This window comes from Lepus europaeus, chromosome 12 (genome assembly GCF_033115175.1).
Source record: "Lepus europaeus isolate LE1 chromosome 12, mLepTim1.pri, whole genome shotgun sequence".
Lineage (NCBI taxonomy): Eukaryota > Metazoa > Chordata > Mammalia > Lagomorpha > Leporidae > Lepus > Lepus europaeus.
The window spans coordinates 60,495,707-60,508,282 of NC_084838.1; the positions used below are offsets into that span (position 1 = coordinate 60,495,707).

Consider the following 12,576-nt stretch of genomic DNA (forward strand, 5'->3'; position numbering starts at 1 on the left):
GTAACTTCTTTGTCTACATTTCAGAATATAATAAACTTAAGCTAAGGCCCATTCTGGAAAGTGGGTAACCAAACAGATGCAATAGGATTTTGTTTTAAGGTTAAAGCAAAATTACTCGTTTTCATGGAAGAGTACCACATGAGCACACCCTCTGCATGTGAAAGTGGCTACTCTGTCTTGATGAGAGGTCACATTGACACATTTCAGATGTGATATAAGCTATTTTGCTTCTTGAAAAACAGAGAAAAATTAAATCCCTCATCAATGACGCAGTTTCTCAGCAGGGAGGTAATGTCTGGAGGCATTTTTGTTGTTGGCACTCGGGCTGTGCTGCCTGCCTCGAGCATGTCGAGGCCTGGGGCGCTCTCCGTACCCTACAGTGCATGGGACAGCCACAGGTGCTGGTAGTGCTGAGACTGAACACCCAGCAGTGGGAGGCCGATCATAAATCAGTCACATACTCACATCGTTGCTTCTCAGACGAGTCTCATAAAAACACAGACGACTTTACTGTACTTTGGTCAAGGGAAAATATCTGATAAGGTGATATGTGTGCAGAGACCTGAAAAAGTGAGAGAACAAGCACCTGCATTGCTGGGGAAGTTTTCTGGACAGAACAAATGTGACATTCGCTGGACATGTTTGAGAAACAGCAAGGAGCTTAATGTGGTGGGATCAGAATGGGCAGGAAGAAAGTGTAGATAAGGTTAGAGGGCTGCTGTGACTCTTGCCTCTCTCTTTTTTGTTCTCTTTTTTTTTTGACAGAGTGGTAGTGAGAGAGAGACAGAAAGGTCTTCCTTTTTGCCGTTGGTTCACCCTCCGATGGCCGCTGCGGCCGGCGCACTGCGCTATTCCGATGGCAGGAGCCAGGTGCTTCTCCTGGTCTCCCATGCGGGTGCAGGGCCCAAGGACTTGGGCCATCCTCCACTGCCTTCCCAGGCCATAGCAGAGAGCTGGCCTGGAAGAGGGGCAACCGGGATAGAATCCGGTGCCCCGACCGGGAGTAGAACCTGGTGTGCCAGTGCCGCAAGGCGGAGGATTAGCCTGTTAAGCCACGGCGCCGGCTAATGTTCTTTCCTTATGTTATTTGACATTTTTGTGTGTCCTTTCATAAATCCTATATAACTAAACTTTATTTTACATTTTGAGTTTTTCATGCTTTGTTTCTATTCTAAAATTAAAATATTCTCATAATCAGTATTTCACCAACTTTCTGCTTTACTATTTTCATTTTTTGAACCCTTTCTGTAATAAAATATAATGCACAAATAGAAGAATGCACAAATGTTTTAAAAGGGCCATGCATTTGCCCTATTTGGATGCTGGTTAAGATGCCTACATCCCACATCAGAGTACCTTCATTTGATTCCGGTTCCGACTCCCAACTCTGGTTTCCTCTGCTAACATGGACCCTGGGAAGCAGTGGTGATGGCTCAAGTCATTGCGTCTCACTTCCCATGTGGGAGGCTGGGATTGAATTCCTGGCTTCTGGCTTTGGCCTAACCCAGTTCCAACCATGATAGACATTTGGGAAGTGAACCAGCAGATATCTATCTCTACCTGCTTCTTGAATAGACATAAATAGAGAGAGAGAGAGAGAGAGAGAGAGAGAGAGAGAAATAGCCGCAAAGCCCAGTGAATTTTCTAATGGCTCTTTTCAGAAACATTAAAAAACAAATAACAGTACAGTTAAATGTCCTTGCTATGAATACTACTATAACTATTTAATCCTTCATTTATTTAATATAAAACAATTTATTCTGCTGGTGAACATTTACATTGTTTTTAGTTTGGGGCTGTTAGAAATAATGCTACCATCAGCAACCTTGTTTATATTTCTCCCTGTATATGTGCAAATCATCAATATAATTTTCCCATATTGTCATGTAGGTACTTTTTCTCTTCCCATTCGAACTGAATTTTGTGATGTTTATGAGAAAGCCTAAAGGCAGTGTTTCATATTTTTTTTCCACAGATGACTGTCCAGTTGATTTAGCATCATTTATAGAAAACATAATTCTTTACTCCTCTGTCTGCAGTGCTCTTTGTCATAAATCAAGATCCACATATGTGTGTATCTGTTTTTGCCTCTTCCCTAGTCTGCTGGTCTCTTGTCTCTCCTTGTGGGTGTACCAAATTGTCATCATACCTAGTTTTATAATACATGTTACTATGTCATAGAGCAGCAGTTTCAGCCTTTTTTTCATTATCTTCCTAAGGAGTCCTTTTAGACATTTTTCTCTTCCTTCATAAAGTTAACTCCTATGGAATGAGATTTTTCTGGGTAGTATTTATTGATTTGTGTGGCGGCATAAGCCATTGCAATAGCTAAGATATTTTTTTCTCTTTCTGAGAACCAGTTTTTCCCCTCTTGGAAGCAACATTGGCCCTGTTGAGCATGCGTGGAGTAGAACAGACCCTTCCCCCAGGTTCTTTGTATGTAAGATGGTTATGCCATTCTTCGTGTTTATTTTTTCCAGTGAAATTTAGAAGTAGTTTAGCAATCCCTACAAAACAAGACAAGCAAAAATATTCCTGTAGGGGATCTTTTACTAGAATTGTATTAATTCTGTATGTCAGTTTGGATAGTTGACATCTGTATGTTACTGTTTTCTAATTCACAGACAGCATCAGGAAAAAAATTGCTTTGGTAAGAAATTAGAAACATGGGTAGTCCTGTAATCATAAGTGAGAAGAGAAAACTTTTTTTGCAAAGAGTATTTATAGATTTTCCAGCGAGTTCTGATTCTGTCAAACATGAAAGGAAATAATAGTTTTGTTCTTAATGCACAAACTCTTTCAAAGAATAGAAAAAGAGGAAGCTACCCTCCCCAACTCATTTTATGTGGCTAGCATATCTTAGATATACAACCTATCAAGAAAAATAAAAAAGGAAAACTATAAAGTTAGTATGATTATGAACATAGATGAACAGTTCTTTTTTAAAAGACAAAAGGTTTATTTACTTATTTGAAAGGCAGAGAGGGAGGTGGGGAGAGAGAGCGAGCGAAGGAGAGAGAGATGGATGGATCTTCCATCTACTAGTTTATTCCCCATATGACTGCAATGGCTGGGGATGGGCCGATCTGAAACCAAGAGCCAGGAACCTCTTCCAGGTCTCCCACATGGGTGCAGGAACCCAAGCACTTGGGCCCACTTCCGCTGCTTTCCTAGATGCATGCATTAGCAGGGAGCTGGATCAGAAGAGGAGCAGCAAGGATTTGAATTGGCATCTATATGGGATGCCAACAGTACAGGCAAAGGTTAACCTTCTATGCCACAGTGCTGGCCCAGTGAACAACTTTTAAAATATTAGCGAACTGAATCTGGTTGTATAACTACCTAATTAGCCTGACCAAGTTGAGTTTATCCTAGGAATGAAAGGTAGTTTTTGCATTGGAAATTTAGTTAGTAGGGGCAAGTTTTTAGCCTAGTGATTCAGACACCTGCATCCCATATTGATGTGCCTAGCTTGATTCCTAGCTCTGCCCCCTGATTCTAGCTTCCTGCAGATGTAGATCCTGGGAGTCAGTGGTGATGATTCCAGTAATTGGGTTCCTGTCACAAACATGGGAGACCTAGATTGTGTTTCTAGCTCCTAGCTCTGATTGTGGCCAAGCTCTGGCAGTTACAGGCATTAGGAAATAACCAGTAGATAGAAGCTCTATTTCTTGCCTTCACTCTCTTGTTTTTGTGCTTTCTCTCTCTTTCTCAAATAAGTAAATAAGAATAATAAAATCTGTGTATTTTATCACATGAACAGAAAGCATTCAGATGAATATTTCAATGTATAAAGGCAAAGATAAAATTCAGCGTTAATTCATGTTGTATATTCTTAGCAAACCAAAACCAGAGGAAAACTTTTGTAATCACGTAAAAGATATGAGATTTCCAAAAAACAAACAGAAACTTAAGGGAGCCACAGCTTGCTAAAATGAAATGTTGATTTCTTTCCTTCCAGGTTTGGGGACAAGGCATTGATGCCCACCATCACCATTGTTGTTAAACATATTGCTAGAATAAACACTGCAGAAAAGCAAGAATTAGAAAGAAAACTGCTTAAAGAAATAAAACTGTCAGTACTGTTAGGTGATATAGTTTTGGAAACAGTCTATCTGTAGATCATGGAATTTTTCTTTTTTTTTTTGGACAGGCAGAGTGGATAGTAAGAGAGAGACAGAAAGGTCTTCCTTTTTATAATGGTTCAGACCTGGTTAATGCCACTCTTAGGATCATTGGTTACTATCCTCACTCTGTCTTTTATGACCTTGTCTAAATATGATCAGAGTCGGGGAACTTGGAAGGCTTCCATAGCCTTGGCAACTCATGACGACAGCCTAGGGTGGTTACTGGCGTCATAAACTAGAGTGTCAATTTGTTGGGTCAACAACAGGAGCCACTGTGCACTTGCTCCTGATGTGGGATCTCTGTCCTTAATGTACTGTACATTTTGATTTAATGCTATAACTAGTACTCAAACAGTATGTTTCACTTTGTGTTTCTATGTGGGTGCAAACTGTTGAAGTATTTATACTAAATTGATCTTCTGTATATAAATAGAATTGAAAATGAATCTTGATGTGAATGGAAAGGGAGAGGGAGCGGGAGAGGGGAGGGTTGCGGGTGGGAGGGAAGTTATGGGGGGGGGGGAAGCCATTGTAATCCATAAGCTGTATACTGGAAATTTATATTCATTAAATAAAAGTTTAAAAAAAAAAAAAAAAAGGTCTTCCTTTTTGCTGTTGGTTCACCCTCCAATGGCCCCTGCGGCCGGCGCATCTCGCTAATCCGAAGTCAGGAGCCAGGTGCTTCTCCTGGTCTCCCATGTGGGTGCAGGGCCCAAGAACTTGGGCCATCCTCCACTGCCTTCCTGGGCCATAGCAGAGAGCTGGCCTGGAAGAGGGGCAACCGGGATAGAATCCGGCATCCCAACCAGGACTAGAACCCGGTGTGCCGGCGCCACAAGGCAGAGGATTAGCCTGTTAAGCCACGGCGCCGGCCAGATCATGGAATTTTTAGAAAATTAAGAAATGTGACTATCAAATACTTTAAAAAAAACAATCAGTTTATGCTAGCAAACCGTTAGACATTGAAATTAATAGCAAATGTCATTTATAAAAGAAGCAAAACCTAAGAAGTTTCTTAATTAAATCGGGTCAAAAAATTACAGAAATCCTAGTGGGAAACTTATGAAACCTAACGGAAAGAATGTTATATGCGAATGTATTCCTGAGTGTATTTTAACCTGGCAAATCAAACTATAAATATTTTTATGACAATACAAATTGTCCAGCATAACCAAGACGTTCTTAGAAAAGAACAAGATGGAATGACTTGGCCTACCAGGCATCAAAATTACAAAGCCATAGTAACTAAGATGATGTGTAGCACTGTTTCAAGGTAAACAAATAAATTAAGTGAATCGAATAAAGAGCCCAAGTCAGATCCACGTATGTACGGATCCTTGATCTCTGATCACTGAGAAGACAGCGTTTTTAAAGAAAATCTTCCTGGTATTATTGAATATCCATATAGTAAAACTAAAATCAGATTGCTATCTTTCTCTGTACAAAAGAATAGCATCACATGTACTTGGATTCATGATATAAATATTAAAGGCAAAACTTACGAAGCTTGTAAGGGCTTTAGAAGATAGTGTAGGAAAATGTCATGATTACTTAAGGGTTGGGAAATACACAAACACAGAAAAGATAAGTTGGGGGCCGGCGCCGCGGCTCACTAGGCTAATTCTCCGCCTTGCGGCGCCGGCACCCTGGGTTCTAGTCCCAGTTGGGGCGCCAGATTCTGTCCCAGTTGCCCCTCTTCCAGGCCAGCTCTCTGCTATGGCCCGGGAGTGCAGTGGAGGATGGCCCAAGTGCTTGGGCCCTGCACCTGCATGGGAGACCAGGAGAAGCACCTGGCTCCTGGCTTCGGATCAGTGCGGTGTGCCGCCGCAGCGCGTGGGCCGCGGTGGCCATTGGAGGGTGAACCAACGGCAAAGGAAGACCTTTCTCTCTGTCTCTCTCTCTCACTGTCCACTCTGCCTGTCAAAAAATAAAAATAAAATAAAATAAAATAAAATAAAATAAAATAAATAAAAAATAAAAGGTAAGTTGGACCGCATTACAATTTAGACCTTGGGTTTATCAGAAGGTGCAATCAAGAGAGTGAACAGGTGGTCTTCAGAGTGGGTGAAGATACTTGCAGTGTGCTGATGTAAAGAATGAATCAGTGGCTTTTACCTTTAGGGAGGGAGTGAATGAAATATTGGGATAGGGAAGGAATACATGAGAAGGTGTGGGTGGTTTCCAGTGTTCCTGTTCTCGAGAGGATAGCGTGACTCTCCTTTAAACTGAAAATATGTTTTATACCTTTGGATATATATGTATTTCTTCACAAAAAATGAGGACAAGAGAGAAATACATTTGTTGACTGTGTTAGTTTGCTAGGGCTGCTATAGCAAAACACCTCAGACTGGATGGCTTATACAAGAGTAATTCATTTTCTCAGTGTGACAGCTAGAAGTCCAAGATTGAGTTGTCAGCAGAGTTGATTTCTTCTGAGGCCTCTCTTGGCTTATAGATGGTCACCTTGCTATATCCTTGTGTGGTCTTTCCTCTGTGTGGAAGTATCCCTGGAATCTCTGTCTGGATTTCCTTTTAGAAGGACACCAGTCAGATTGGATTAGTGCCTACTCCAAGATGTCTCCTTTTGATTTAATCACTCACATAAAAGCCCTGTTTGTAAACAGGGCCTCTTTCTGAGCTACTGGGGATGAGGCTTCAATGTAGGAATTTGGAGATGTAGTTCAACCTGTAACTATATAGAAAAGATCTTCAATATGAAAGTGTTCTTGGGAATTGGATAAAATTTTCTAAGCCACCTTCTGGATTCAAAAAATGCTCTCCCTTATAAGAATCTAAGAACTAAAGATGTATTTTGGAGAACAATTTTAAATCCTCAAACTATGAATTTAGTGCTGTTGCTGATAACTATGCACATGTGAACTTGGAATACAATTGATTTTTGAAAATGTAAAATGATAAAAAATCAATTTTTAAAGATTTTTAAAGAGATTTTATTTATTTGAGAGGTAGGGTTAAAGACAGAGAGAGGGAGAGACAGAGAAAAAGGTCTACCATCCACTGGTTCATTCCCCAATGACTGTAATGGCCGAAGCTGAGCCAGTCCAAAGCCTGGACCTTCTTTGAGGTCTCCCACATGGCTGCAGGGGTCTAAGCACTTGGGCCATCTTCCACTGCTTTCCCAGGTCATAAGCAGAGAGCTGGATCAGAAGAGGAGCAGCTGGACATAAACCAGTGTCCATATGGGATGCTTGTGCCAGCCCCTAAAGATTTTTTTAAGTCATATATAAATTTACATGTCTTTGCCTTAAATGGATATAACATATAACAAAATGAGAAATATAAATAGATCTTTTAGTCTCATCTCCATCCCTGACATTTATAAATTGCCATTGGTCAACAGTTTTATATATGTTGAATATTTGAGAAGTACATAAATAATACAATAAGCACAGTGCTTTGCTTTGAAGGACACCTGAGGTTTTCTTGTGGAAGTAGGCATCAGAAGGGTTGTAGAAAGAGTTCTTGCGAAGTGACAGAAGCTCTCTGAAGTTGGAGGGAAAGTTGTAAATCTCAGAAATGGATGGGTATGGCTCATCATAGGTGACAGACAGGTTGCTGGGAGATGTTGGAGTGGTGGGTGCAGTTTTCTGTGTTCATCTAGGTTTTCTCTCAGATAAAATCATGCACAAGAAATACAAATTCTTGCCCGGCTAAAATTGTGAATATATTAATAATATTGGAAAAAATTGATACTTCCAAACAGCATTATAGCAGAAATTACTGTACTTAATTTAGTGTATCATTGTAGCCCTGTCTTGTCATTTTATATGTTTTATAAGGATTCTGGATTAAGTTCTTTTTATTGAAGGATTGAATTGGTTCCTTTATACTTGAATGATACAGAATAACTTAACTATGTTGGTGAATTTTAGGTTTTCCCAGGCTAGTGAGTAAGTAATTTGTATGTGAAACCAGATTTTTGCTTGAGTTTGGTGATTGATCATTGTGATACGCAAAAAACTTTACATCTTACCTTTAGTGGCCTCCTTATTTTTGGTCTTGCTACCACAGTACCAACATGAAACAATATATAAGAAAGCATATGAGTGGTTGTGTTTTGGGGGTACTTGCCATCCACTTGTTTTTATCCAATGTGGAAATTTTATTCCAAAGTTTGGCAACCCAGGTTTCCAGGAGATGTCTTAGTTTCTTGGACTCTCTCTGTTTCTCCTCTGGTCTGTTTGGTAACCACAGTGAGGGTGGATGAAATGCATGTTTTCCTTTCCTTCTACCACACTATCTTTGGTTTACTCATGAGACCAGGATACCAAGAAATTACAGAACTCATTCAAAATGCAGGGAAAACAAACATAAAGGAATCATCAGAACAGCTCTCTTCAAGCTCTCTTCATTTCAGTCTTTATCTGATCATCCAGCCACCACTGCCAAACACTGCTGCATTGCAGACATGTGAACATTTAAAGACGTGGTCCATCCTTCAGGAAATATGTGATTTATTTAGAGAAGGGATGGAGAGCCTTTTTTCTGCCAAGGACCATTGGATATTTATAACATCATTCATGGGCCATACAAAATTATCAAGGTAAAAATTAGCTTGATATTGCTTTATTGAATTTTGAGTCCCACCTGTAATTGCCTTGGCAAAGGCAAACCAAATGATCTTGCAGGGTTCGTATGGCCTATGGGTCAGATGTTCTCCAACCTGGATTTAGAGAGCACTCAACATTGCAAAATTCCAAGACAGTATGATATGTGACACACATGGATGGATGTGTGCCCAGATTCTGTAGAAACATCAAGGAATACCTAGACCAGAAGGAGAAATGGACATGCTGGGGAGAAAAACTGATTTTCTGGTTCAAGACATGAAAATGCTTGTGCATTCAAACTTTTTAGCAGTATAATAATAAAATTTCCTTTGTAGACCAAAGATTGTTTGCCATCTGTGTTTTGGTTTATGGTTTTATGTTGTCATTGTCATTGTTTGTTTTGTGTGGGCTCTTTTGGGCCACAAATAATTTAAAAAATGGACAAAGCTAACTTGAAACTCTAGGATTGAGTGGTTTTTTTTTTTTTTTGACACAATAGAGTAGTAAAGACTTTTTGTTAGCTTGATACTATAAATTAAAAAGTTATTTTTGAAATTTTCAAATATTTATAAAGTAGAACAAAAAAATAAAGGAGGTTAATCTTTTAAAACAATAAGGGAGGCATGTATGGCCTGAGTTTTGAATATTGCAACCGTAAGAAACTCTTCAAATTGTTTTTAAGACTTTCTTTTTCTTCTTTTTTTAATAGGACCTCTTTGTTGTTAGACATGAATTGGCCATAATGAGACTAGCTGCTTTTATGGGCATTACTATGTTAGTTGGAATAACTGGACTCTTTTATACACAACTGATTGGCATCATTACAGTAAGTATATTTTTAATGTAAGTGATGTATTTATGAACATATTACCTAATTATGAACTGAATTTTTAAAAAGTTATGAGAGGTTTAGAAATGAAAGAGAAGCATTCATTATCTTTAATATAATTCTATTTTCTTATACCTGTGTAATTTCAAAGTAGTTTTAATCAGGTGTAGAATTACATACAGTTATATATCTTTTTTAAAAAAAACTAACAAAAAGCATTTTTATATGACTTTAAAAGACTTGGTGTTTATAGCCTATAATAGTTACATATACTCTGTTTAGTGAATTAACTGTTTTCTTGTTTGGCATCTAGTATGCAGGTTTTTTTTTTTTTTGTATGTATCTCATAAACACAACATTAGGAACATAATAATTCTTCCCACTATACCTGCCCAACCCCACTGTCCACCATTTCTCCTCCCTCTCCTGTTTAGTCCAAGAAAGAAAAAGAAACATAAAGAAACAAAAAAGAATGGAATAAAAAAACTAACAGAACTGTTCCTCAACAATGTAGACAAGGGATATTCTATGTTATTGCTTCTCGAAGGTGATTTTGCTTTTTTCCTCCCTTCCTCTTTTCCCTTCCTTCCTCCTCTTTCTTTCCTTTTAGAAATGTAATTGTCTTTAAAGAAGAACTTAAGGATGGTACATCTCTTGTGAGCTCTTAGATATAACTTTAACTTATGAGACATAGTAAATGGAGGTGATTCTTGAGAACAAGTTTTACTATTAGGTCTCACAATACAACTCTTTGAGGACAGAGGTCCTGCATGGGAAGTTAGCACACAGTGACTCTTGTTTATTTAACAAATAACACTGTTATGTATGACATCAGTGATCATCCAAGGCTCTTGACATGAGCTTCCCTGGCTATGGAAGCATTTTGGATCCACTGGCTCAACAAGGCCATAAGCAATGTGGAAATTCTCTCCTCCCTTTAGAGAAAAGTACATCCTTCTTTGGTGGTGATTTCTTTCCACTGGGTCTCACCCAAAGAGGTCCTTTATATAGGACCTTTTTTTCCCTGCAGTGTCTTGGCTTTCCATGCCTGAAATGCTCCTCCTGGGCTTTCCAGCTAAACTGGAATGTCTTTAGGGCTGATTCTGAGGTCAGAATGCTACTTAAAGCTATAGTCATTCTGTGAGTCCACTGTATGGACAGCTTCCCATGTTGGAGCCTTCACTCATTTTTAATTCTGTGTATTGTTGTTTTCAAACACTTAGTCCTATTTATATGATCACTTTACACTTGATCCTATCTATGTGGTCCCTTTACCACTTGTTCCTATCCATTTGATCTTTATAACACTTAAGCTGTTATTTTTATCAGCCAGCTTAAGGGATTTGGGGGTCTTACGGCTAGTTGTTAAGTTGTACCATTAGAAAGAAGTTCTTATGAGTGTATGTAGGACTATACTGCTTTACAGTTGTCAACTCCATACATTACACAATTACAACTTTAAGATCTTGGTAACTCTTTCCACTGTGCCCACCATCCTAACCCTGATTCCTTTCTCTTTTCTTACTCTCTTATTCTTTGCTAAGATCTGTTTACATTTAACTTTATACATATATGATTACCTCTATGTTAAGTATAGTGTTCAGTGAGTTGTATTAAAGAGAAAACGATAAGGAAAGTATTATAAAGGAAAAGATAAACAAAAATATAGAATAAGAAGCTGTTCCTCAACAGTGGAGAGAAGGGCTATTCCCAATTATTGCTTCTCATAGTGTCAGTTTCACTTCTACAGATTTCCTTTTAGGTGATCAGTTAGTTGTCACAGATAAGGGAGAACATATGATATTGTCCCTTTGGGACTGGCTTATTTCACTCAGTGTGGTATTTTCTAGATTCCTCCATTTTGTTGCAAATGACTGGATTTCACTTTTTTTTTGCCGCTGTGTAGTATTCCATAGAGTACATGTCCCATAATTTCTTTAACCAGTCTTCCATTGAGGGGCATTTAGGTTGATTCCATGTCTTAGCTATTGTGGATTGAGGTGCAATAAACATGGAGATACAGATCGCTCTTTCATATGCTATTTCATTTCCCTTGGGTAGATTCCCAGGAGTGGGATGGCTGGGTCATATGGAAGGTCTATATTCAGACCTGTGAGATATCTCCACACTGTCTTCCATAGTGGCTTTACCAGTTTACATTCCCTCCAACAGTGGATTAGGGTAGCTTTTCTCACATCCTCACCAGTGTTTGTTGTTTGTTAATTTCTAAATGAAAGCCATTCTAATGGGGATGAGGTAAAACTTCATTTTGATTTTGATCTCTATTTCTCTGATGGCAAGTGATCCTGAGCATTTTTTCATGTGTCTGTTGGCCATTTGGATTTCCTCTTTTGAAAAATTTCTGTTTAAGTCCTTTGCTCATTTCTTTACTGGGTTGTTTATTTTGTTGTTGAGTTTCTTAATCTCTTTATATATTCTGATTATTAATCCTTTGGCAGTTGCATAGGTTGCAAATATGTTCTTTTTTTTTTTTTATTTGACAGGCAGAGTTAGACAGTGAGAGAGACAGACAGAGAGAAAGGTCTTCCTTCCATTGGTTCACTCCCCAAATGGCTGCTATGGCTGGTGCACTGCGCCGATCCGAAGCCAGGAGCCAGGTGCTTGCTCCTGGTCTCCCATGCAGGTGCAGGGTCCAAGCACTTGGGCCATCCTCCACTGCCTTCCTGGGCTACACAGAGAGCTGGACTGGAAGAGGAGCAACCGGGACTAGAACTGGGTACCCATTTGGGATGCCAGTGCCGCAGGCAGAGGATTAACCAAGTAAGCCACGGTGCTGGCCCCGCAAATATGTTCTCCCATTCTGTCGGTTGTCTCTTTACCTTGTGATTATTTATCAGGGCAGAAGCTTCTTAATTTTATATAAACCCATTTGTTGATTTTGGCTTTAATTGCTGTACCTCTGGGGTCTTTTCCAAGAACTCTTTGTCTATGTGGATGTCTTGTAGGGTTTCTCTAATGTTCTCTAGTAATTTGATGTTGTCGGGTCATAGATTTAGGTCATTAGTCCATTTTGAGTGGAATTTGGTGC

At 39.2% G+C, this 12,576-nt stretch overlaps 1 protein-coding gene across 5 annotated transcripts in view; it reads left to right on the top strand.

The window, feature by feature from the left end:
* ZDHHC21 (zinc finger DHHC-type palmitoyltransferase 21) overlaps positions 1-12,576 on the top strand; it is a 96,978-nt gene that overhangs the window by 49,135 nt on the left and 35,267 nt on the right. For all 5 annotated transcript variants that reach the window (XM_062208236.1, XM_062208241.1, XM_062208238.1 and 2 more), the window contains one exon: positions 9,408-9,524. In XM_062208236.1, coding sequence (XP_062064220.1) covers positions 9,408-9,524 — 117 coding nt within the window. The remainder of the gene's footprint in view (positions 1-9,407; positions 9,525-12,576) is intronic.